Here is a 27,416-nt window from a genome sequence, read left to right as displayed (position 1 = left end):
GACATGGTCAAAAGTATGTGGACGCCCCTCCTAAATACGCATCAATGCCTGACCTCACAGCTGCCCTTATAGTATCCCATGGGCACAAATTCCTTTGACACACTTTATAATGTTGTGACATGTCTGTGCTACAGCCTGAACACGAGGCAAAACCCTGATTCACCTGCATAAACACAACATGGTCAGAAGTATGTGGACGCCCTCCTAAATACAACCAGAGATATACTTCAGAATGTTGTGCCCTGTCTGCTCCACAGCCTGAACACAATCCTGATCTGCATAAACACAACATGGTCAGAAGTATGTGGACGCCCCTCCTAAATACGCATCAATGCCTGACCTCACAGCTGCCCTTACAGTATCTCATGGGCACAAATTCCTACAGACACTCTTCACAATGCTGTAAAAAGCCGCCCAGAACAGAGTAAGTTGCGTGTGTCGTTCGATGTTATAGTGGGGCCAACACTATAACATAATACTTGGGAGCCTTGCTCAGGGGTCCAACAGTAGACACATGGTGATAGCGACCGTCCAGTTATCAGTCCAGTACTGTAACTGCGTAAACCCACATCAGAGTGTGTATATGGGAATTCAGACAGGGATGTTGGCGAGGTCAGAAGCTCAGAGCTCTGTCCACACCGCTGAAGGATTCTGGACTGTTGCCACAAAATGGGAAGCATGTGTTAGTTCTACACACGTGATCTCCATAATCATGAGGGTTCAGAAGTACAGACCTGCGTATGTTTGACGACTGTTTACCCCTGACAGAGTTTGTGTACAGTAGTCCGGGCGTGATCGTTCTGGATGTGAACCGAGACCCGAGCAGCTGCTGTTGAAAAATAGGCCAATCAATCAAACCCTGAACGCACTACGGTTTGGATTAACATCGCTGGCGTTATTCTAATCCGAAGCCCCGCAGCGTCTCGGCCTACGCTACACACACACACACACGAGCTCCGGTGTCGTGTTGGACATCGTGGTGGATCATGTGACTTTAAAATAAACTCCGGAAGGTGAACGGTGGTTGTATATTTACTGGAGGGATGAAAACAGGGTGAAAAAGACGCCAAGGGACACCAAGGTGGAGTAAGCAGGGTGAGGTTTTGGAAAATAGGGGAAGAGACGGGCAGGGTGGTCAAGAGAGGAAATCAGATCAGCTAAAGGTGGAGCACAATAAAAGAAAGGGCCGTGGGCGGGGCATGGATTGGCATGGGAGGAAGGAAAGGAACTGGGGCTAGAAGGGGTGGGGTGCTATTTTATTTCTGCATTTTCTCCCCATTTCTCCCAATTTAGTCATAGCCAACTACTCTTCCACTACTGGGGACCCTGATCACATCTGAGGAGGGTATCATTTCCTGGCACACACTCCCTCCAAAGCGGGCACAGACCGACTCCTTCTTATTCGTTTGTACTTTGTTGGATTTGGGTGTGAGGCCAGTCTTGCACATGGAGAGTCACTCACCGATCTCCACGTTCCTCCACTTCTATACAGGCTACTAACCAGGGTACTTATATAGTGCCAAAGACCCGACCCCCTTTTTAGTCCCAGACTAGTGACTAGTGGACAATTTTGTCTGCTTCAGGCACTAGGGGGCGCCCAGACGACCGGTAGCAGAGCTAAGATCAAAGTTGGAGAGCTCAGAATCCCAGCGCTGGTGTGCTAGTGGTATATCCCACAGAGCTTATAGGTAGAATATAAAAGGGGGTTGTAAAGAGGGTAAATATGACACCCTTAAACCCTCCAAAAAATAGCAAATGTTTAAATCCACCAATAGGAAGAAGGGAAGAGGTTATGCAAAACGTTCTACGCCGTTTTACGTTCTGGTCTTTCACCCAGCCACAAACACCCCAAGCGTTCCTACTTCACAAAGGGAATTCTGGGATAAGGAAAGGGCGAAATAGGGTACTGAGGTGCCCTAAATCCTAAACAGATGCCCAGATGTCAGTACTTCATTAATATAAGCTATAATCGTACTATGTCACCAGCAGAACAAACCACATGGTACAATGTTGAAGGATCTGAAATAGATCAAGGTTCTAGGACAAAATACCCTAAACAGACCAGATCCCGATCTTCCCGGTCAGTTTGGGACGTCTGACCAGTGCCATCGAGGATAAGTGTAAGTAGCTTAGCGTACCGTCGTTAAGACTCATGTGGATGCTCCAGTAGTGCTGCAGACACTGCAACTCCTTCTTCATTCCCCGTTTACAGCGACATTCCATCAGCGGCGTCTCCTGCAGCACCTCCAGCGCCGCCTGGCACTCCTTTACGCCCAGCATGGAGCTCCAGTCCTTGCCCACCAGGCACTGCTTTATGATGCGAAACTGCGGGCTGCACTGGGGGCTCAGGTTACAGTCCTCGCTCGCCCTCACGCAGTCCACGAAATCCTGAGGGGTCAAGGAGGTGGAGGCGTGGGACGAGGACGAGGACGCTGAGAGATCCACTGTAAAAACAAGATTAAAGAAATGAAAATTCAAAGAGAACCGAACAATGTTTAGATGTTGATGGTTTTAATACTAACGGAGTGATAATAATAGTGGTGTGATTTTAGTGGTGTTGTGTTGATAGTGGTGTAATGGTGGTTGTATGATGGAGGTTTTAATAGTGGTGTGATGGTTGTGTGATGATAGTGGTGTGATGATGTTAATGATGTGATGATAGTGGTGTGATGGTTGTGTGATGTTAGTGGTGTGATGATGGTGGTGTGATGATAGTGGTGGGATGATGTTAATGGTGTGATGCTTGTGGTGTGATGTAATGGTGGTTGGGTGATAGAGGTTGTAATAGTGATGTGATGGTGATTATGTGATAATAGTGGTGTGATGATAATAGTGGTGTGATAATGTTAATAGTGTGATGATGTTAATGGTCTGCTGGTGATGGTGTGATGTAAAAGTGTGATGGTGTTAATGGTGTGATGATAATAGTGATGTGATGGTGATTATGTGATGATAGTGGTGTGATGATAATAGTGGTGTGATGATAGTGGTGTGATGATAATAGTGGTGTGATGATAGTGGTGTGATGTTAGTGGTGTGATGATAATAGTGATGTGATGGTTGTGTGATGTTAGTGGTGTGATGATGATGGTGTGATGATAGTGGTGTGATGATGTTAATGATGTGATGCTTGTGGTGTGTTGATAGTGGTGTGATGTAATGGTGGTTGGGTGATAGAGGTTGTAATAGTGATGTGATGGTGATTATGTGATGATAGTGGTGTGATGATAATAGTGGTGTGATGATAGCGGTGTGATGATGTTAAAGGTGTGATGATAATAGTGATGTGGTGATGATGTTAATGGTGTGATGATAATAGTGATGTGGTGATGATGTTAATGGTGTGATGATGTTAATGGTGTGACTGTGGTGGTGTGATGATGTTAATGGTGTGATGGTGGTTGTGTGATGATATTAATGGTGTGATGGTGGTGTGATAGTAAGTGCACTCAGTCTCCTTGTCCATGTTGGTGTAAATGAAGCTAATTATGTAGCATTAAGCAGCAGCAGCAGAGCCTCATCAGAACATGCAAACTTCACACAGAAAAAAACCCTTGACACCAGACCAGGGAATCGAACCCACGCCCTTCTAGCTGTGAGGCGACAGCACTACCCACTCCGCCTATTATAATTCAGACTCCTGCCTATATGATCATTACTGGTCACTTCTGTGGTTTTACCAGAACATCCTGTCCTCTGTTACTGGTGTGAATTCATTACTGCAGGACTTCCTCTGACCGTGAGTTTGCTGGACATCCAGTGTTAAAACCGTGGGACACTAATTTGGCGTCTCCAGTCTTGTCCAGTCTTCTGGAAAGTCTTTCCACAACGTTTGACTGGTTTTGTACACAGGGGACCGGAACCTTACCCCCATGTGTGTGTGTGTGTGTGTGTGTGATTGTTCTGGAGTTCCTCTAATTCTGGTTTTGGTGTGTGTACATGGTGGTAATTGGTGTGTAAGGTAAATGTGATTGTGTGTGTGTATGTGTAAGTGTGTGTGTAAGTGTGTGTAGATTCGTGAATAGGTGTGTGTGTATGATGGTATTTTTGTGTTTGTGTGTGTGGAGATGTTTGAGTAGGTGTGTGTGTATGGTAAATGTGATTGTGTGTGTGTGTGTGGGTGTGTGTGTGTGTGTATGTGTGTGCTGGTACTTTTGTGTTTAGAGTGTGTATGTACTGTACATGTGTGTAGATGTGTGTGGGAGTTTCTGTGTGTGTGTGTGTGTGTGTTTGTGCGTAGCGCTAATTAGTGTGTATGGTAAATTTGATGTTTGTGTGATGGTATTTTTGTGTGAGTGTTTTTGTGTGTGTGCGTGTATGTGTGTGTGTGTGTGTGTGTGTCTGCTGGTACTTTTGTGTCAGTGTGTATGTACATGTGTGTGTAGATGTGTGGGAGTTTCTCTGTGTGTGAGTGTGTGTGTGTGCATAGCGGTAATTGGTGTGTATGGTAAATTTGATATGTGTGTATGCGCGTGTATGTGTGTGTGTCTACTGGTACTTTTGTGTTAGTGTTTGTATGTATGTGTGTGTGTGTGTGTGTGTGTGTGTGTGGATCTGCAGGGTGACCTTCATCTGTTTCTCTGCTCAAACCAAACACAGAAGAACAGAAACTGCACCTGATTCTCTCCTCATCACCCGACCGTCTCTAATCAGTCGCGGTTCGTATCGTGAAACTTTTAAAATCGAACGATCACGATGTAAGAACTCGGATCTAAATCACGCAGCTGCGCACGTGAACGCGCCGATGCGCACCGAGTCGGAACAAGTCGCAGCGCGCAGCGAATCGGAATAAAAATCTTATTATTATTATTAATATTAAAACGTCTTAAAGGGATGAATTTTGGAAGTTTGACTCACCCATGAGGAGCAGGAATCCGTACAGGAGCAGGTACATGATGACCCCCTTCCTACACGATCCCAAATCTTAACACAAACACGGATCTCTAAATTCCGAAAATTATCGAAATTCCCTCCGATAATCGCAGACTCGTGATCGTGTCCCTTAAAAATCCCAATCCGACTTGGAAAGTCGTGAAGCCGTCATCGTTCTGAGCATCCGAAATAATAAATCCCGAATAATCGATCCGAAAATCCCCCGATTAACGCCGAGCTCAAAGTTTATTCCCAGTTCAGGAGCGCGGACTCAATCCCACGATCCGCCCGACTTCGCTCCCGACATGCCGACGAACATCTGAAAGAAGTCGTGTGTTTTTTGGCTGCTCTTCTGAATTGCGGCGCAGGAGGTGAACATGACCCGAGCGCACTCACATCAGGGGTTCGGAACTGAAAAGGAAAAGCAGAACGTCTGAAAAGAACGAGTGGTGCGGGATGTGGTGCACCCGGAGCGGAGAGACGAAGCTGCTGCTCCTCACTGCTGCGCTGCGAAGCTGATACTGAAGCGGCGCGCGCTCTGTTTGGATGAGTGTTAGTGCTCGCGCGCGCGGCTCGTGTGTGTGTGTGTGTGTGTGTGTGTGTGTGTGTGTGTGTGTGTGTGACTAGCTTTATCCAATCCTCCCTTCTGAAAATAGAGAAGTGATGCTGATTCGGAGATTCTGGTTCGATCCTTTTGCTTTGATCGCTGTTCGTGAGTTCGGGGTATGTTTAGGGTTTCCACTAAACATGCAGTAGGTGGATTGGCAGCACCTATTTTGAGTATGTGAGTGAATATCTAATAAATGTTTGATCTAGCTATATACACTGATCAGCCATAACATTAAAACCACCTCCTTGTTTCTACACTCACTGTCCATTTTATCAGCTCCACTTACCATAGAAGCACTTAGTTGTTCTACAATTACTGACTGTAGTCCATATGCTTTCACCCTGTTCTTCAGGACCCCCACAGGACCACCACAGAGCAGGTATTATTTAGGTGGTGGATCATTCTCAGCACTGCAGTGACACTGACATGGTGGGGGTGTGTTAGTGTGTGTTGTGCTGGTATAAGTGGATCAGATACAGCAGCGCTGCTGGAGTTTTTAAACACCTCACTGTCACTGCTGGACTGAGAATCGTCCACCAACCAAAAATATCTAGCCAACAGCACCCCGTGAGCGGCGTCCTGTGACCACTGATGAAGGTCTAGAAGACGACCAACTCAAACAGCAGAAATAGATGAGCGATCGTCTCTGACTTTACATCTACAAGGTGGACCGACTAGGTAGGAGTGTCTAATAGAGTGGACACTGAGTGGACACGGTGTTTAAAAACTCCAGCAGCACAACACACACTAACACACCACCACCATGTCAGTGTCACCAGTGCTGAGAATGATCCACCACCTAAATAATACCTGCTCTGTGGGGGTCCTGTGGGGGTCCTGACCATTGAAGAACAGGGTGAAAGGGGGCTAACAAAGCATGCAGAGAAACAGATGGACTACAGTCAGTAATTGTAGAACTGCTCCACATGTAAAAGTGTATACAGTTATATAATACAGAAACACGGTGCACTACTCTCAGCCCTGTGACGTGTTTAAGTATATAGAACCAGATGTGATTAGAAGGGGGGCGAATACTTTTTCACAGCACAGTAAGTACAGTGCACCTATAAAAAGAACAGAAAGCTGATACTGCAGCGCTATTATTGTGCACTCAGTTCATACCTGCTTGTAAATATACTACAGTATATACACTAATGGCCAAAAGTATGTGGACACCTGACCATGAGTGTGTTGGACGTCCCAGTAAAAATACTGTGACCTCTGTGTGACCTTCTTAGCTGGAACAGATGCTTTTGTTAGAAGGCTCCTCAGTAGACTTTGAATTATGTCTGCTTTACCACCACTTTGTCCTGGTCAGGGTCGCTGTGGGGCTGATTCATCTGGCGAAAGGCAGGAAACACCCCAGACAGGTCGCCAGTCCAGGGAAATTTTCTAGTAGCTCCAGTTAGCTTGTGGGAGGAAACCGGAGCACCCGGAGGAAACCCACAGAACATGGAAACCCCACACAGAAAGGAATCGAACCACGCCCTTCTTGCCGTGAAGCCACGCCGCTACACACAACCCACAAACTAAGTCCAGTTGCAGTAACGATTGAATGTTACTTCCACTCCACCAGAAAAGGTTTTCCACAAGATTTCGGAGCGTGTCTGTGGGAATTTATGGCTAATCAGCATTTGTGAGGTCGGACGAAAAGTCGCAGTCGGCATTCCGATTCGTATCAAAGGTGTGTAGAAGCTTCGAGGTCAGGGATCTGTGCAGGCAACTGAAGTTTCTTCACATGAATGGATCTCACAGTCGTGCCGGAACAGGACGTGGCCTTCCCTAAACTGTTGCCACAAATTTGCTTGTCCATTTACGGATTCCATTCGCCACTCACGTCTACGATACAGTACAGCATCATCGGTTTACATCATTTTTGGACGTAGAAGAAATTGGACGCAGATTTTGGAGATGCTGGTTCATACACTACGTGGTCAGAAGTATTTGGACACCTGACCATGACCTTGTCCTCTGTGTGACCTTCTTAGCTAGAACAGCCGTGATTGTTGGAAGGCTTCTCACAAGACTTTGAAGTATGTCTGTTAAACCACCACTTTATCCTGGTCAGGGTAACTGTGGGACTGATTCATTGGGCGAAAGGCAGGAAACACCCCAGACAGGTCGCCAGTTTAAGAAAATTTCTGGTAGCTCCAGTCTGCTTCTGGGAGGAAACCGGAGCACCCGGAGGAAACCCACAGAACATGCAAACTCCACAGAGAAAGGAATCGAACTCACGCCCTTCTTGCTGTAAAGCGACGGCGCTACACACAACCCACAAACTAAGTCCAGTTGCAGAAAGGATTGAATCTCACGCCCCTGCGAGCGCGTGGAAACGTTTTGATTTGCGCAGGATTAAAATTGTGTTTTGATTGTGTATCGTGTCGCTTCTTTAATCAAACGAATGATTTAAAAAATCGTCTCTCGCGGTGATTAATCATTTCTGTTAGCGCTTAGCGTTCAGCGTAATGAAGAATATCCTACAGATGAATATTTGATGAGAGGGAAGCGAGCGCCCGGCGTCGGCCCGCGTTTTGTCTAGTTATGAAATATGAAAGAGCGTCGCCGCTCCGGGTCGGACCCGCCGTCGTCGTCGTTTCCTCTTTAATCACCGGCCGCTCGTCTTTACTTTTCCTTTAAATCGTCTGAAGACGGATCTGAGCCCGAGCGAGACGCCGGCGTCCGGAATCAAGGTTTCACAGTGTCCACTGCCAAAAGTATGTGGACACCCACTTAATTAATACGATTTTGTAGACGAGTTTGATGTGAGAGTCCAGCACCGACCCCTGACCTCAACCTGACTGTACAACTTTGGGACGAATTGGACCATCCACGGCACCATCCACCTTTATTTGACGTCCACATACTCCACATGCCTCTTCTGCCTCAGTTCTTTTGGAGCAGAAGCTTCTTATTAAACTGCAGCTTTTGATCCTGTTAGGATGTAAAACTCGCTTGATTGTGGACAGTCACACCCTCGTTCAAGCTGCTTTATTTGTGACCTTGGTAAAGAAACCACTGTTCTTCACTACATGGCCAAAAGTATGTGGACACCCATTTAACCACTAAGATCTTGTGGACTGACAATTTTGATGTGAAGAAACTCCAGAGTCCAGGACAGAACCCTGACCTCAACCTGACTGTACAACCTGAGTGACCAACTATGGGACGAATTGGACCATTCACAGTGAGCCAGACAAATTCCAACAGACACACTCCAAAATCAGCTGGAAAGCCTCACCAGAGGAGTGGAAACTATAACAGCGAATAATATTAACGTTTTACATTTGAACGTCTCAAGCTCATGGTCAGGTGTCCACATACTTTTGGACTGTACAGAAGCACGGACGGTCATTGTGGATGATCACAGTCGAGCAGGCTTTACATCACTGTGCAGAACTGCAGCTTTCGATCCTGTTGTGATGTAAAACTGGCTCGACTGTGGACAGTCACACCCTCGCTCAAGCTGCTTACTGTTTTGATCATCCTTATGGTCACCTTTATTTGTGACCTTGGTAAAGAACTGTTCCACTGTTCCACACTGTATGGCCAAAAGTATTTAGACGCCTGACCCTGAGCTTGCTGGACGTCCCTTGACTTTGAAGTGTGTCTGTGAGAATTTGTGCCCATTCATGTCTTGATGTGTAGAGCTAATTCTTAAAGGTGTCCGAATACTTTTGGACTGTACTGGAGCACGATCGGTCACTGTGGATGATCACAGTCGAGCAGGCTTTACATCACTGTGGCTTACAGGCTGCTGTGCAGAACTGCAGCTTTCGATCCTGTTGTGATGTAAAACTCGCTCGACTGTGGACAGTCACACCCTCGCTCAAGCTGCTTACTGTTTCAACCATCCTTATGGTCACCTTTATTTGTGACCTTGGTAAAGAAACCACTGTTCCACACTGTATGGTTAAAAGTATTTAGACGCCTGACCCTGAGCTTGCCAGACGTCCCTTGACTTTGAAGTGTGTCTGTGAGAATTTGTGCCCATTCATGTCTTGATGTGTAGAGCTAATTTGAAAAGGTGTCCGAATACTTTTGTCCCTATAGCAGATCTGTATCTGACGGATGTGTGACCGCCAGCCGCCGTGATCGCATTATAGTGGGCGGAGCCGAGCGTGAGATCAGACGGGTTTAAGCCGCGCCCGCTCCGGATCAGACGTGGTGTTAATCCTACATCATCCCAAACGTCTGTTCCTCTGTGTGCCTCCTCCATCCCTCTCCAGCTGGAGCCTCAATGGGTACGACAAAAATATCCCATCATACACCAGTGTGTGTGTGTGTGTGTGAGGGTGTGTGTGTGTGTGTGTCCTTGGTTTGTGTATCGTCCTCTATTGTTACATGAGAAATATTCCACCAACGCAGTGTCATAAACCTTCATAAGGTCTCGGAAGGCCACCAAGTCCAAAAATAGAGGCGGCCCTCTTCAGCTCTGCAGGAGAAACTTCTGAAAGTTCTAAAGTATGTGGACACCTGACTTGTGCTTGTTAGACATGCCAACACACACACATACACGCACCTCCTTGTTTCCACACTGACTGTCCATTTTATCAGCTCTGCTTACCATATAGAAGCACTTTGTAGTTCTACAATTACTGACTGTAGTCCATCTGTTTCTCTACATACCTTTTTAACCTGCTTTCACCCTGTTCTTCAATGGTCAGGACCCCCACAGGACCCCGACAGAGCAGGTATTATTTAGGTGGTGGATCATTATCAGCACTGCAGTGACACTGACATGGTGGTGGTGTGTAATTGTGTGTTGTGCTGGTATGAGTGGATCGGACACAGCAGCGCTGCTGGAGTTTTTAAACACCGTGTCCACTCACTGTCCACTCTATTAGACACTCCTACCTGGTCGGTCCACCTTGTAGATGTAAAGTCAGAGACGATCGCTCATCTATTGCTGCTGTTTGAGTCGGCCGTCTTCTAGACCTTCATCAGTGGTCACAGGACGCTGCCCACGGGGCGCTGTTGGCTGGATGTTTTTGGTTGGTGGACGATTTTCAGTCCAGCAGTGACAGTGAGGTGTTTAAAAACTCCAGCGCTGCTGTGTCTGATCCACTCATACCAGCACAACACACACTAACACACCACCACCATTTCAGTGTCACTGCAGTGCTGAGAATGATCCACCACCTAAATAATACCTGCTCTGTGGTGGTCCTGATCATTAAAGAACAGGGTGAAAGGCAGCTAACAAAGCATGTAGAAAAACAGATAGACTACAGTCAGTAATTGTAGAACTACAAAGTGCTTCTATATGGTGGAGCTAAGTGGAGCTGATAAAATGGACAAGGAGTGTAGAAACAAGGAGGTGGTTTTAATGTGATCAGTGTATATGTCAGTATATGGAATTGTTCCAATTTCTAATAGGAACCCTATGAATTCAATGATTAGACGAGGCGTCCGAATACTTTTGTCCCTGTAGAGCTTTTCCTGGAAACACGAGCCATGAAGAGCGGTGAGTTTCATCCTCTCCAGCTCCACTCAGCCTGGACGTGAGGACCGTGTGCAGCTTCCCTCCCGCTGAGTGCTTTATTTTTATCTCTGGATAACCGAGGACGCTTCGAAAAACGCCGTTTGTTTTTAGACGCTGAACGGTAACGTTTCCCCAGAAAACAGGACCTGAGGAGATTAGATCTCCTGCGTAGGAGAGCAGCAGAGATCTATCTGCGTTTCGGATAATCTGATCTCTTCGTGTCCTGATCTCCTATCGTTAGCGGGGAGAAAAAAGGGACGTCTGAAATAAACAAGGCCGATCCGGATTAGCCGAAAACCACGTAAGGACCGAAAGCAACCTGGTTTGAGAGGGGAATTCGATTTGAGAGGAGAACACGAGCGGGCCGAGCAATTTACGCCACGTCCTCTTACTTCAAACGATCCATCACGGTCCTCCGGGCGGGAGCCTGAACCTGAGAGCTCAGAGAGGTCGAATATGGAGGGGTGGATGAGGAGATAGAAGCGTTTTATGGATTTCCTGGAAGCTCTTGATGCTGCAGGATTTTTAAAACATTCAGAAAGTATTTAGACCCTCAATTCACCAGACAGGATGAACCTGACCACCTGAGGAACTTCTGTGGTATCTGCTACCAGGATGTTACCAGGAGCTCCTTCAACTTCTGGACGTTCTCTAGGATGTTCTCTCTAGGACGTTCTCTAGGATCCACCTCTAGGATGAATCGGAATGGCGTTCAGGAGCGAGACTAAGGCAACACCAGGCTGTAAATTCCTCCTGCCGTCTGTTCTCGGTCAGTAAGAACCCGCTGCTCTGCACCAGTACCAGTTACGTTTCATTATTAACAAAATCACTTCGCCGACGTGGACTCAGACTTGCGGACGCGGCTAATCAGGAGATTTTCCAGCTGGCGGAGGATTATTCAATTCATTACCAGAAAATAATGAATTATGGAAAAGCAGACGGAGAAAAATAAACGACCCCGGTGTACGTTCAGTTCTTCCTTCTTCGTTCAGAACAACGTGGTCTTGCTTCGGTGCTGTGAGGTGATTTATTATTATGGAAAATAAATCAAGATTTGTAACTTATTTAGAGTTTCAGAGTTTCCAGGACCTTTACTTTTTTTTATTTTGGGTTGCTCCTGTATTTAGGCGTCGCCACAGCAGATCTGGTCCACATACCTGAATTGGAAAGGTCGACTAAACCCTCTTATTTATTTATTTATTTATTGTTTTTCCCCTTGTTTGTCAAATCCAGTCGTGTGTCCAGTTGGAGTATCTCTCTTTTTATTGCTGCCCCCTCATCTTTGATCGTGGAGGGCTGAGACTGTCACACACCCCCTGTGACGCACTTGGACCAGCAATGCAAAAAAGGTGCCAGGCTTGTCTTATAGCAAACTGGGTTGACTCAACCTTCTCAGAACCTTCAGATGACCCAGAACAGTGCAGAAGATGGACTGGCTGACCGGGGCAATTCCATAAAGACGAGTATTGACGAGTCTGGTGCAAAGGACCTCCTTCCTCCATTCAAAGCCTTTGGGATGAACTGGAATGTTGACAGTGATTCAGCCCTTCTCGTCCAATACCAGTGTTCCTGACAAGGTTCCTACAGACACACTCCTCCAAATTCCTGTAGGACCAACACCAGTGTCCCTGACAAGGTTCCCACAGACACACTCCAAATTCCTGTAGGACCAACACCAGTGTCCCTGACAAGGTTCCCACAGACACACTCCAAATTCCTGTAGGACCAACACCAGTGTCCCTGACAAGGTTCTTACAGACACACTCCAAATTCCTGTAGAACCAACACCAGTGTCTCTGACAAGGTTCCCACAGACACACTCCAAATTCCTGTAGGACCAACACCAGTGTCCCTGACAAGGTTCCCACAGACACACTCCAAATTCCTGTAGAACCAACACCAGTGTCCCTGACAAGGTTCCCACAGACACACTCCAAATTCCTGTAGGACCAACACCAGTGTCCCTAACAAAGTTCCCACAGACACACTCCAAATTCCTGTAGGACCAACACCAGTGTCCTGACAAGGTTCCCACAGACACACTCCAGATTCCTGTAGGACCAACACCAGTGTCCCTGACAAGGTTCCCACAGACACACTCCAGATTCCTGTAGGACCAACACCCGTGTCCCTGACAAGGTTCCCACAGACACACTCCAGATTCCTGTAGGACCAACACCAGTGTCCCTGACAAGGTTCCCACAGACACACTCCAGATTCCTGTAGGACCAACACCCGTGTCCCTGACAAGGTTCCCACAGACACACTCCAAATTCCTGTAGGACCAACACCCGTGTCCCTGACAAGATTCCTACAGACACACTCCAGATTCCTGTAGGACCAACACCCGTGTCCCTGACAAGGTTCCTACAGACACACTCCAAATTTCTGTAGGACCAACACCAGTGTCCCTGACAAGGTTCCTACAGACACACTCCAAATTCCTGTAGGACCAACACCCGTGTCCCTGACAAGATTCCGACAGACACACTCCAGATTCCTGTGGAACAGTCCAGAATCTTGTAAACAAGCAGACCAGGCAGCTTCACATTAATATTAATGCACTATTTTCAGGTGTCTACATATTTTTGGCCATATTTTGTATATGCAAATTTCTGTCACATGTCATGCGTGTAATTTAAAGGTCGAGTCTGGAAGCCAAAATAATTTCCCATCATGCCTCTCTCTCTCACTTGGTGTTCTGGTTTTATTCGTCCTCCAATAAATCGCGGCAGCCGGCCGAAGCCAATACCGGCAAGGTCACGTCGTGTGAGGAGCGTCAGAGCCGGTGCTTTCACTCGGCGCTCTTCATTCTCTCGCTCGGCCTCTTGTGAACAAACCTCTCATGAATTCCCAATCACAATCTCTGACCTTGTTACCCCCCCGTCAGAACGAATGCACACTCCGACAGAGAAATACAGCAGCCGGAGGAATAAAGGAGCGCGGCGAGCGACGCCTCTGATCTCATCTTCTCCGAGTCCAATCCTTTAAGTCGGAGGTACGAACCCGGAGCCGGAGAACGCCTACGTGTGGAGGTGGGCGGAGAGGGGCGATCGATACGCCTCCGTGTTGCTGAATTGAATAAGTCGGGTCTGATCAGGGCTCGGCCCACCACAGACCATTTCTTCCTACTTATACTGGAGCTCAGATCAGTGCCGGTACTGCCGGGTCGTGGTGTATGGTTCCTCCTCAGGAGTCGGAGTGGGGGTTGAGATGATTCCAGGGATCCTAAATCACACTGAGACCCTAAAAACCTGTTAAATGATTCTAGAATTAAAAAAGACAAATTAATTAATTCATTTATTGTATGTTTATCCATTCATATATGGGTATGATTCACTGGGTGAAAGGTAGGAAACACCCCGGACAGGTTGCCAGTCCATCACAGGACAAACACACACCATAACATTAAAACCACCTCCTTGTTTCTACACTCACTGTCCATTTTATCAGCTCCACTTACCATATAGAAGCACTTTGTAGTTCTACAATTACTGACTGTAGTCCATCTGTTTCTCTGCATGCTTTGTTAGCCCCCTTTCATGCTGTTCTTCAATGGTCAGGACCCCCACAGGACCACCACAGAGCAGGTATTGTTTAGGTGGTGGATGATTTTCAGCACTGCAGTGACACTGACATGGTGGTAGTGTGTTAGTGTGTGTTGTGCTGGTATGAGTGGATCAGACACAGCAGCGCTGCTGGAGTTTTTAAACACCGTGTTCACTCACTGATCGGTGTAGTCGTGTAGTGTGAACTAAAATAACTAAATATCTTCTATAATCCTGCTGTGGATTAATAAACTCGTATTTTTGTCAAACAAACTGGCGACAAACTGGCGAGAAAAAAAACGCCTGTATTTGTCGGAGTCTCACATCGGTACCGCCTCACAACGTAACGTTCAAACGAAACAGCTTCCTGGAGGTGTTAATTGCTGCTAAATCATGAGAGGAACTTTAAAAAACAGAAAAATAAACGTATTTATTTATTTTCTCTGATCTTCACTTCTGTTCTGAGATCATCGGCTCCTCCTGGATCGACTTCATGCCCTTAAACGTCTGAAAACTCCTCAGACGGGGATCAAGATCGAGTCCCGCCGAAAACCGCTTCAGTACAAACTCCTAGAGCAGCTGAGGTGAAGTGACCACTAGGCTACAGCTAGTACTGGACTAGTAATCAGAAGGTTGGGCCACTTCCAGGTTGGGCCCTTGAGCGAGGCCCTCAATTGCTCAGACAGTATACTGTTACACTTCTGTAGATGCCCAAAATATAAAGTGAAGAAGTCTAGGAGCAACAACAGCTCATCTGGGCAACTCACAGAGTCGAAAATATGTGGACACCCCTCGTATTGAGTTCAGGTCAGTTTAGGGAAGGCCCCCCCCACACACACTACATGGCTAGAAGTATTTGGACGCCTGACCTGACCGTGAGCTTGCCGGACGTCCCATGTTTCTGAGGAGGCTTCTCACAAGACTTTGAAGTATGTCTGTGGGGATTTGTGTGCATCATGACAGACAAGAAAGTCTCAGTTGATGCTCCGGTTCATTCCGGAGCTGTTCAGTGAGGCTGAGGTCAGGACTCTGTGCTTGTCTTCATGTCTTTATAGAGCTCGCTTTGTGCTGGAACAGGACAGGTCCTTCCCTAAACTGTTGCTGCATAGGTTCCTTTATCTCCCTGATTTATTACATCTGTTACTTTACATTTTCGGCATTTAGCAGACGGCTTTATCCAAGTGACTTACATTACCGTGACAGTATGTAGTATAAGCAACTGAGGGTTAAGGACCATGCTCAAGGGTCCAACAGTGGCAAGCTGGCACTGATGGAGCTTGAACCAGCGACCTTCTGATTACTAGTCCAGTACCTTAACCTTTGGAAAGTTAGAACAGGTGTACCTAAACTTTTGCCCACATAGTATGCACGATAAACTTTGTGGGTATACAATTACTGACTGTAGCCCATCTGTCTCTCTGACCAGTCTCCCTCATAGGACTTCTGGATGTTTAACACGTCTGATCTGCAGCGGTTCTATGAGGCAGGACATACACCTCCCGAAAAGTGTGTATGAGGGGTAAGTCGGTGCCCGCGTCGCCCCTCGAGCCGTTATTGACCCCCCGAGCACCCCCACGGTGTCGTGTGGCGTACAGACGAGCGTGTGACAGACCGTTCATCACAACAGCAGACGGAATCAATCACGTCCTCACCGACTCTCCTAATTAATGAGACTTCATACAGAGTGTGTGTGTGTGAGAGTGTGTGTGTGTGTGTGAGTGTGTGTGTGTGAGTGAGTGTGTGTGTGATTGCTTATGAGTCGCAGTGTGGGTGGAGAAACATCCGACTCAGCATTATTGAAAATGAATTTCACATTTTTTTTAAAGCAATATTAGTTTGTGAAGCTTTACTACAGGGCCAGAAGTATTCAGACGCCTGACTGCGAGCTTGTCGGATGAGAAGGCCTGGATCACAGTCGACATTCCGGTTCATCCCAGTGGTTTTGAATGGAGGAAGGAGGTCCTTTGCACCAGACTCTTCAAGCCTCATCTGTTTTCGGATAGGTCTGGGAGAGCCAGTCCACCTTCTGCACTTCTGAGTACACGATATGGTCAAAAGTATGTGGACGCCTGATCTGATCGTGAGCTTGTCAGACGTCCTATTAAAAAACAAACAGTATTAAAACAGACTGACCTGTGTGAGATCTTTTCATCTAGAACGACAGCCGCTCCTCTGAGGAGGCTTCTCACAGGGCTTTGGAGTACGTCTGTGGGAATTTGTGCCCATTTCTCCTGGATCAACTTCACACCCATAAACTTATGAAATCTCCTCAAACATCTCAGGGTGTCAGAACGGGTCCCGCCGAAAAGCTGAGGTGAAGTGAAGACGTCTAGGAGCAACAACAGCTCGTCTGGGAAACTCACAGAGTCAAAAGTATGTGGACACCCTTTGAATTGAGTTCAGGTGTTTTGGCCACATCCGTAAAAATAAATTACATGTATAAAATAAACCAAATGCTTTTGATTTGTGGCAACAGTTTAGGGAAGGACCCTCTCACTTCAGGCATGACTGTACACTGTATGACCAAAAGTATGTGGACGCCTGATCTGACCGAGAGCTTGTCGGACGTCCAGTTTTAAAAACAAACAGTATTAAAACAGACTGACCTGTGTGAGATCTTTTCATCTAGAACGACAGCCGCTCTTCTGAGGAGGCTTCTCACAGGTCTTTGGAGTACGTCTGTGGGAATGAAGTTCTGAGTACTGATGAGGCACAGGAGGCGGTGGGTAACTGGATATGACTAAATTGGTTAGATAGTTTAATGGGGGGTGTGGAGGGAACCAGATCTCAGAAAGTGAATCAGCAGAGCAATTATCACGTCATGGTTTTATTTAACGTATTTAACGTGTTTACGTCCAGGCGTAAAGAACACAAACACGCCACCGTCGCTGTATTCGCTCTCTGGACGCTCGTGTCTGCGTGTCGCGGCGAGTCTGGCCCCGAAACGAGCACGAAAAAGGTCTGGGTTTAACCGCGCATGGCATTCTGTGAGCTCGGCTTTTCCCTTCCTGTCTGTGAGGATGATAAATTAAAGCCATTATTCCTCATAATGGAGCCTGTAATTGCTGGCAATTAGACCCCATTATGAGAGAGACATGTGACCTTACAGTCAGCGCGGCTACATCGGGACACGACAATACGGCGTCCGGATTTAAATAACCACGCGGCTACAGGGAGCGCGTTCCAGCCACGAAAACAGCGAGCGTTTCCTGATTTGGGGTGACGCTGTTCTTGTCTGTCTAACATCAGCGCCCAGCCGTACGAATGCTGTCATGTATCGACTGTGTGGGCACAAATTCCCACAGACATTCTATACCTCAGAGTCTTGTGAGAAGCCCTCCCAAAAGAGCGACTTTTGTCGACTTTATTTTAATTCCAGCAAGCTCACGGTCAGGTGTCCATATACTTTTGACCATATTGTGTACTCAGATGACCCAGAACAGTGCAGAAGGTGGACTGGCTGACCCGGGCAAATCCGTAAAGGCAAGACTTGATGAGTCCTTCCTCCATTCAAAATCTAAATCTGATTCAACACCAGTGTCCCTGACAAGGTTCCTACAGACACACTGCTCCAAAATCCTGTAGGACCAACACCAGTGTCCCTGACAAGGTTCCTACAGACACACTGCTCCAAAATCCTGTAGGACCAACACCAGTGTCCTTGACAAGGTTCCTACAGACACACTCCTCCAAATTCCTGTAGGACCAACACCAGTGTCCCTGACAAGGTTCCTACAGACACACTCCTCCAAATTCCTGTAGGACCAACACCAGTGTCCCTGACAAGGTTCCTACAGACACACTCCTCCAAAATCCTGTAGGACCAACACCAGTGTCCTTGACAAGGTTCCTACAGACACACTCCTCCAAAATCCTGTAGGACCAACACCAGTGTCCTTGACAAGGTTCCTACAGACACACTCCTCCAAATTCCTGTAGGACCAACACCAGTGTCCCTGACAAGGTTCCTACAGACACACTCCTCCAAAATCCTGTAGGACCAACACCAGTGTCCTTGACAAGGTTCCTACAGACACACTCCTCCAAAATCCTGTAGGACCAACACCAGTGTCCTTGACAAGGTTCCTACAGACACACTCCTCCAAATTCCTGTAGGACCAACACCAGTGTCCCTGACAAGGTTCCTACAGACACACTCCTCCAAAATCCTGTAGGACCAACACCAGTGTCCTTGACAAGGTTCCTACAGACACACTCCTCCAAATTCCTGTAGGACCAACACCAGTGTCCCTGACAAGGTTCCTACAGACACACTCCTCCAAAATCCTGTAGGACCAACACCAGTGTCCCTGACAAGATTCCTACAGGACAGGATTTCTCAGGTGTCCAGATACTTTTGACCACGTCATAAATCGACATCATTCCTCTGGGGTTCCTGGAGGAACGAGGCTCAGACAATACGATGGCACGACCTTAAAGAACACGAGGATTGATCTGGTACGCCGGAGGAACTAATGAAGCGACGCCCGCTTCTTTGTCCCCATGTCACTTCCTCTCGGCTGCTGACATGATTAAAGGGCTTCCAAAAAAAGAGGGGTCGTCCTTCTTCTTCTCCTCTCAGCAAATGACAGGAACTCAAACACCCGTCTCAAAATAAAAGGAAAAAGTAAAGTCAATGCTGGGTTAAAAATATAAAGACACCAGTTCAAATTTGGTCATTTACAGCAGACATTTTGTATCCAAAGAGACAGTACCTTGACTGTATACTGTCTAAGCAATGTAGGGTTAGGGGCCTCGCTTAAGGGCCCAACAGTGGCAACCTGGCAGCAGTGGGGTTTGAACCAGCGACCTTTCGATTACTAGTCTAGTACCTTAACCACTAGATCACAACCGCCCATTAACTTCATAGCACAGCCTCCTAATTCATTATTACTGAACATTAATGACAGGCAGTGACTTCTCTGTGCCCATTAAAGAAGTACATGGAACAGTGGTCTTTTACCAAGGTCAGGAAGGTCACATGCTCCAGCTATAGTATCATTCCTCTTGATCTTTCCTACAAAACATTAAAGGCATGACAAGGCTTCTCACTAGACTTTGAAGTACGTCTGTGGGAATTTGTGCCTGTTCAGTCAAGGATGACAGCATTTGTATGGCTCAGGGGAGTGGAGATCTAAAAGCTAGAAGGCTGAACTGAACCTCAGGAGAGCCTGGAATCTTAGGAGAGCCTGAAAACTCATGAGAGCCTGGAACCCCATAACAGCGTGGTCTCTCAGGAGAACCTGGAACCTCATGGGAACCTCATTTTTCAGGGAAGCTGAGATCTAGAAACTAGAAGGCTATATCTGAACCTCAGGAGAGCCTGGAATCTCAGAGGAGCCTGGTACTTCAATAGAGCCTGGAACCTCTTGAGAGCCTGGTGCATAAGTAGAACCTGAAACTATTTCAGGATCTCCTGGAAACTCACAAGAGCCTCAAACCTCATAAGAGCATGGACCCCTAGGAGAACCTGGAGATTCCAGAGCTGGTCAGTGGGGGCTGAGGTCAGGGCTCTGTGCACATAATAGGAAAGGACCTTCCCTAAACGGTTGCGACAAAGTTAGAAACATAATTTTCTTTATATGATTGATTTATTACACCTGTTAGCATCTGCTGTCCCAATATTTTTGCTCTCTTCTACAATAGACGTCACATGGTTCAGATTTTTGTTCACACTTTACATTTTTAATTAATTTATTTTTTATTTTTTATTTTTTTTTATAATTTTTTTTATTTTTATTATTATTATTTATTTCTTTATTATTTACTTTTTATTATTTATTCTTTTTATTATTTATTTATTATTATTATTATTTTTGTATTATTTATTTTGTATTATTTGTTTTTTACATATTTTTTATTAGTTTTTTTTATTATTTATTGTTTATTTTTATTACATATTTTTTTATTTTATTTTTTTTTATTTTATTTTTACCCCTTTTTCTCCCCTTTTAGCGCATCCAATTGTTCAATTAGCATCGTGCTTCCTCTCTGTCTATGCCGGAGGTGATTGAAGCTAACCCATATCCCCTCCGAAACACGAGCAGCAGCCAGATGCATCTTTGCCACCCACACATTGACGAGTTTGGCGCCACCTAGCGTTGCATGCGGAGAGACACACCCTAAGGGCACCCCCTCCCATCTCCGTGTAAGCGCCTCCAATCAGCCGCCAGAGAACGCGATCGCATTCTGACAGAGAGAGACCCACATCCGGTTCTTTTGTCCCACCCCCCACATGAGCAACCGGCCAATCGTTGCTCATATAGCCACTCAGCTTCGAACCGGTAAAGCAAGGCTGGATTCGATACGACGCTTCTCAGAATCCAGCCCTGGTTGCAGCGCGTTTCTTTTTACCGCTGCGCCACCTGAGCGGCTTTACATATTTTTTATTATTTATTTTTTTATTATTTATTTTTAATTATTTATTTTTTATTATTTTATTTTTTATTATTTATTTTTTATTTTATATTTTTCATTATTTTATTTTTTATTATTTATTTTTTATTATTTATTATTTATTCTTTTATTTTTTATTATTTATTTTTTATTATTTATTTTTTTCCTAGCAGCTCATTTTTCCTTTTTCTGCCCTTGCAAGAAGATGCAGCTATTTCTTCCTCCGCTAGTTTGAAGACGCCGCGGCGCTTCCCAGAGTTGGGCGTGATAAATGACACGTCCGGCGCTGTTCATCAGGCAGATCTGGTCGTCCAGCCAACCGGTTCTCATCTCACCAAAATAAATAAATAAATAAGAATCGCTCCTCCGTCTCTCCGCTGTTCTGAACGGTGAGAAAAAAAACTGAGCGTGAGCGATTTTTCATCCGTTGGAGGACGTCAGGGACGAGCTAGCGCGTCCGTCCTCGTCTGTAATGGGAGCCGTTTTCCGCTGGCGTCCGCCCCGGTGGGAACGCCCGGCGTTTAATGCGCTAAAACAAATCGCGCTCTCCGCACTTAGCGTTGAGTTGGGAAAGCCGGAGAAATGGAAAAGTCTACGTGAAGGACGGCTAACGCGTTTCAGGCGTCGCGGTGACAAATCGCTCCGTCCAAATTAATAAATCAAATTCAGAAACAATCGGCGACGCGGCGTTCTTACCCGCCTGCCAGGCTAATCGCCACTTTAGCTCAGAGACGTCTCATGTTTCTGCGTGTGTTACGTTCACACATCATCAGAACCGACCGAGCTTCTCTCATACCCCGACTGTACAGCCAAAAGTATCTCCTCACTTCAGGGGTTTCAGACACACCTAATGATTACAGGCCTATCAGATCAGATGTTTACACACGAAGCGAGGTCCACACAGACAGGGTTTGGAACAGGTTCACCTGAGGCTTCAGGTTTCAGATCTTCTATGGTATCAGGTTCAATTGAAGAACTAGACTCTCATGAGGTTCCAGGTTCTCCTAAGATTCCAGCTTCTCAATGGGTACCAGGCTCTCATGAGGTTACAGGCTCTCCTGAAGTTCTGGGCTCTCATGAGGTTCCAGGCTTTCCTGAAACTGGTACCCTTACTGAAGTAACAGATTCTCATGGGGTTTCAGATTATCATGGAGTTTTAGATTCTCATGGGGTTTCAGGCTCTTCTGAGGTTTTAAGATCTCCTGAGGTTCCAGGGTTTACTGAAGTAACAGGTTCTCCTGAGGTTTCAGGTTCTTATCAAGTACCAGGCTTTTTGAGATTCCAGAGTCTCCTAAGTTTCCATGCTCTCATGAGGTACCAGGCCCTTCTGAGGTTCCAGGCACTCCTGAGTTTCCAAGCTCTACTGAAGTACCAGGCTCTTCTGAGGTTCCAGGCTCTACTGAGGTTCCAAACTCTCATGAGGTTCCAGGCTCTACTGAAGCACCAGGCTCTTTTGGAGTTCCTTACTGAAGTAACAGGTATTCATGAGGTTTTAGATTATTATGGGGTTTCAGGCTCTTCTGAGGTTCCTTACTGAAGTACCAGGCGCTCATGAGGTACCAGGCTCTCATGATGTACCAGGCTCTCATGAGTTTCCAGGATCTCCTGTGGTTTCAGGTTCATATCAAGTACTAGGCTCTCAAGAGCTACAAGGCTCTCAAGAGGTTCCAGTTTCACCTTAGGGTCCAGGTTCTTACGAGGTTCCAGGCTCTCATGAGTTTCCAGGCTCTACTAAGGTACCAGGTTCTCCTGAGGGTCCATGCCATTATGAAGTTCCAGACTCTCATGAATTCCCAGGATCTTCTGTGGTTTCAGGTTCTACTCAAGTACCAGGCTCTCAAGAGGTTCCAGGCTCTCAAGAGGTTCCAGTCTCTCAAGAGGTTCCAGGCTCTCATGAATTCCCAGGATCTTCTGTGGTTTCAGGTTCTACTCAAGTACCAAGCTCTCATGAGGTTCCAGGCTCTCATGAGGTTCCAGGCTCTCCCTAAGATTCCAGGCTTTCAAGGAGGTTCCAGGTTCTTCTAAGGTTTCAGACTCTAATTAGGTACCAAACTCTCCTGAGGTTTCAGACTCTACTTAGGTACCAAACTCTCCTGAGGTTTCAGACTCTACTTAAGTACCAAACTCTCATGAGGTTTCAAAATCTCCCGAGGTTCCAGGCTCTAGGCAAGATTCCAGGCTCTCAAAAGGCTCCAGGCTCTCAAAAGGCTACAGGCTCTCATAAGGTTTCAGGCTCTACTGAGCTTTCAGGCTCTCCTGAGGTTCTGTTTAGCCTTCTAGCCTCTAGATCTCATCTCCCCAGAGCATCACAGTGAGATCTTCATCTTTCTCCTCACTTCTATTTCTCAGTATATAAATAAAATCCCCACTGATGCTCCTCTCGCCAGTTTGTTTAAGTGCTCATGCTCGTTCCAACACCCCGGGCTGTTATCTGATCACAATTACACGTGTAAGATGATGTTCCTGACGCTCCTGTGAGTGGAGATTTTGGTTTTCTCACACCATCGTTCTCACTCGTCTCTCTGTAATAACAGCGACGAGACTAAAGAGCCCAGATCTGATGTTTCCGTTTTATTTCCACTGCAGTGGGTGAAGCTTCAGTCTCACGTCCACTGTGGGAGGAGATGAGTGTGAAAAAAAAGTGAGAAATTCTTACATTTAGTGATTATATAATCGTCCAATCACACACAGTCTAGGCTCCGTCCCAAATCACAAACTGTTTGTTATTATATTGTTTAATAGAAAAAGTGAATTAAAAAAGCTGCCCAACATTTAATTATTATTGTTATTATTATTATTATTATTATTATTATTATTATTATTGTTATTATTATTGTTATTATAATTATTATTATCATCATTATTATTATTGTCATTATTTTTATTAATGTTATTACTAATATTATTTTTATTATTAATTCAATAATATTTTATATTATATTATTATTATTATATAATACTATGTATTTATTATTATTCATTTGTAAATTAATTGTTAATTTTATTATTATTGTAATTGATTTTATTTTTATTTGTAATAATAATTACAATAATACTATGTATTTGTTATTATTAATTTTTACATTAATTATTAATTTTATTATTTAATTCCTTTATTATTGTAATAATAATATTTTCATCTAATAATTTATTTTAAAATAGTAATTTAATTTTCATTTAAATTATTATTTAATTTATATTATTAATTTATCATTGTTCTTATCATTAGGATTAAAATTATTAAACATTTTTATTATTATTATTATTATTATTATTATTATTGGTAATTTTATTAGTTGTATTATTATTAATAACATTATTAATAATAACAAAATAATAAATAATTAATTAATAAATAATTATTATTGTTATAACAAAACTAGGTATTATTATAATTACTTTTATTACTATTATTATTAATTTTATTAGTAAAATATTTTATTTTTAATAATAATAATACTAATAAGTATATTATTTAAAAAATTTATATATGTAATTTAATTTTTTGTTTTTTAAATTGATTATTTTATTTATTTAATTTTATTGCTGTTGTCATTTTTTATTTCACTACATTCTGGCCACTAACATAAAATCATGATGCTTTATTTATGCAAAGACAATTTTTGTCAAAACAGTTCTGACCCACCAAGGCATGGAAAAGTTAAGGATTAACAATCTGGTCCTGATCAAAGTCCTTCAGGTCTAATCAGATCTGCTACATTCAACAGATGAACTACAAGGAACCTCCATGAACCCGACATCTAACAGATCCCTCACCCTCACACAGGCACGATGTCTGTATGTCTGTTTCAGAGCTCATGATGTTTTGACCCTCTATTGAATACATATTTTAATTCTGTAAACACTTGGTGAAGTTTTCAGACTTTTCAGTCCCTGGCATCAGAATTTGGGAGTGCCACCATCGCGTCTCATCCTGTTCCTGATAGAGACGTTTCTAATGGAGGCTGAAGTGCAGATGGCCACACTTGCGGTCAGCATAATCCCGTTTGATTGCGAAACATTAGAGCTCCGCTGAGATTACACGGCTCGCAGGCCATTAAACTGTCAGCAGCCGATCGATCCAGGGGCCGAGAGCAAACAGGAAAGCGACGTGTGAACGTAAAGAGTGAGCCACGCAAGAGTGCTGGGAAGAGCGTCCGAGCTCGGGGAGCGAGACGTCCACTTTAGAGACCGGGTTATTTTTACAGGCCTCTGCTCATCCCGCTCATCTATTATAGATGCTGTTTTGGTAGCGAGTCAAAATTGGGGTAATAATCTCCAAAAACGTCAATAGAGGCTTTTTGTTCACTCGATACTCTCCATCGTGCCTTTTTCAGCTCCCGCTATCTGCTGTAGGTGCACTTTCGCTCGGACGCTGGTCTCCGGAGCCACGTCCAGCCCTGTGGGCAGTAAATAAAAAGATGAACCACGGTCCGACCTCTGAGGTTAAACGTCCAGCGAAGGTCTGACTGACAGCATCAGATCCGAACCATTAAACACAAGAACCGCAAGAACCAACAGGTAGAACAACGCTGGACTGCTTCATCAGAAGGGACTGTTTCTACTTTTGGGTTTTGGATTGGTACTGGTACCAAGTAGAACCAGTAGAACTGGACAACAGGGCCAAAAATACATAGACCTTACATCTGACTAGAAGGTTCCACAAATCCTAAACCCTCAGTTAATACACCCCTATACTCAAAAACTGTTCAGCAAGGTCATTGGTACCCTCCGGGATTCGAAATGGATTGGTACTGGTATCAAGTAGAACTGGATAGTAGATGCTACATGACCAAAAAGACGTGGACCTTACTCCTCACTAGACGGTTCCACAAACCCTCTCACAAACCTTCAATAATTATACTCCTACACCCGAAACCTGTTCGGCCAGGTCATTGGTACCCTCTGGAATTCAAACCCAAGATCTTGAGATCTTCTTACAGCAAAGGTCTGACTGACAGCATCAGACTTACTGAACCATCGAACACAAGAACGGACAGGTAGAACAAGGTTCTGAAAACATCTGAGGGGTTTGGGCTGGTTTGTGGTATTCCACAAACTCTAAACCCTCAGCAATTATACCCCTACACCCAAAACCTGTTCAGCCAGGTCAGGGGCACCATCTGGGATTCGAACCCAAGACCTTGAGATCTTCTTACAGCAAAGGTCTGACTGGCATCATCAAATCCAAACCATCAAACACAAGAACCACAAATCCTCTCACAAACCCTCAATAATTGCACTCCTACACCCGAAACCTGTTCAGCCAGGTCATTGGTACCCTCTGGGATTCAAACCCAAGACCTTGAGATCTTCTTACAGCAGAGATCTGACTGGCATCATCAAATCTGAACCATTAAACAAAGAACCGTAAGAACCGACAGGTAGAACAACGTTCTGAAAACATCTGATAGGGTTTGGGCTGGTTTGTGCTTTATCATAAGTGGCTGTTTTCATTTTTGGGTTGTGGATCGGCACTGGTACCAGCAGCACTGGACAGTAGACGCCACATGACCAAAACAACTTAGATCTTACATCTCACTGGAAGGTTCCACAAACCCTAAACCCTCAGTAAATACACCCCTATACCCAAAACCAGTTCAGCAAGGTCACTGGTACCCTCCGGGATTCGAAATGGATTGGTACTGGTACCAAGTAGAACTGGATAGTAGATGCTACATGACCAAAAGGACGTAGACCTTAAAAACTCAAACTTAAACTCAAAAGAAACTTTATTGGCATGACAAAATAGGACATTCGTATTGCCAAAGCTCAGTTACAGAGAAATAATAAAAATAACAATAAGAACAAATATATAAAAAACTATAAAATATAAACAAAAATATAAAATAGAATAAAATAATAATATAAACAGTGCAAATAATAGAAGGATCCACAAACCCTCAATAATTACACTCCCACACCCAAAACCTGTTCAGTCAGGTCATTGGTACCCTCTGGGATGCGAACCCAAGACCTTGAGATCTTCTTACAGCAAAGTCTGACTGACAGCATCAGATCTGAACCATTAAACACAAGAACCGCAAGAACCGGCAGGTAGAACATCATTCTGAAGTCATCTGAGGGGTTTGGGCTGGTTTGTGGTATCTTACATCTCACTAGAAGGTTCCACAAACCCTAAACCCTTAGCAACTACACCCCTAGACACAAGACCTGTTCGGTCAGGTCATTGGTACCCTCTGGGATTCAAACCCAACACCTTGAGATCTTCTTACAGCAAAGGTCTGACTGACAGCATCAGATCTGAACCATCGAACACAAGAACCGACAGGTAGAACAACGTTCTGAAATCATCTGAGGGTTTGGGCTGGTTTGTGCTTTATCAGAAGGAACTGTTTCTATTTTTGGGTTTTGGATGGGTACTGGTACCAGAAGCACTGATCCAAAAAAAAAACCTTTGATGCGTCACAGTTTTTTTCCTTTTTATGTTATACTAGCAACAACCTAGAAACCACCTGTGGTGCATCACAACCGCAAAAAATAGCAT

At 45.0% G+C, this 27,416-nt stretch overlaps 1 protein-coding gene across 1 annotated transcript in view; it reads right to left on the bottom strand.

Annotated features, from left to right (window-relative positions):
• Positions 1 to 19,898, bottom strand: part of gfra2a (GDNF family receptor alpha 2a) — a 63,433-nt gene extending 43,535 nt beyond the window's left edge. Inside the window, exons 1-4 of the mRNA XM_062998196.1 lie at positions 19,825 to 19,898; positions 17,366 to 17,445; positions 4,858 to 4,923; positions 2,139 to 2,444 (exon numbers count right to left, since the gene is read on the bottom strand). Of these exons, the coding sequence (XP_062854266.1) occupies positions 2,139 to 2,444; positions 4,858 to 4,923; positions 17,366 to 17,445; positions 19,825 to 19,898 (526 nt within the window). The remainder of the gene's footprint in view (positions 1 to 2,138; positions 2,445 to 4,857; positions 4,924 to 17,365; positions 17,446 to 19,824) is intronic.
• Between the last annotated feature and the right edge of the window lie 7,518 nt (positions 19,899 to 27,416).

This window comes from Trichomycterus rosablanca, chromosome 7 (assembly GCF_030014385.1).
Source record: "Trichomycterus rosablanca isolate fTriRos1 chromosome 7, fTriRos1.hap1, whole genome shotgun sequence".
NCBI lineage: Eukaryota > Metazoa > Chordata > Actinopteri > Siluriformes > Trichomycteridae > Trichomycterus > Trichomycterus rosablanca.
This window is presented reverse-complemented; position numbering and strand designations above follow the sequence as displayed.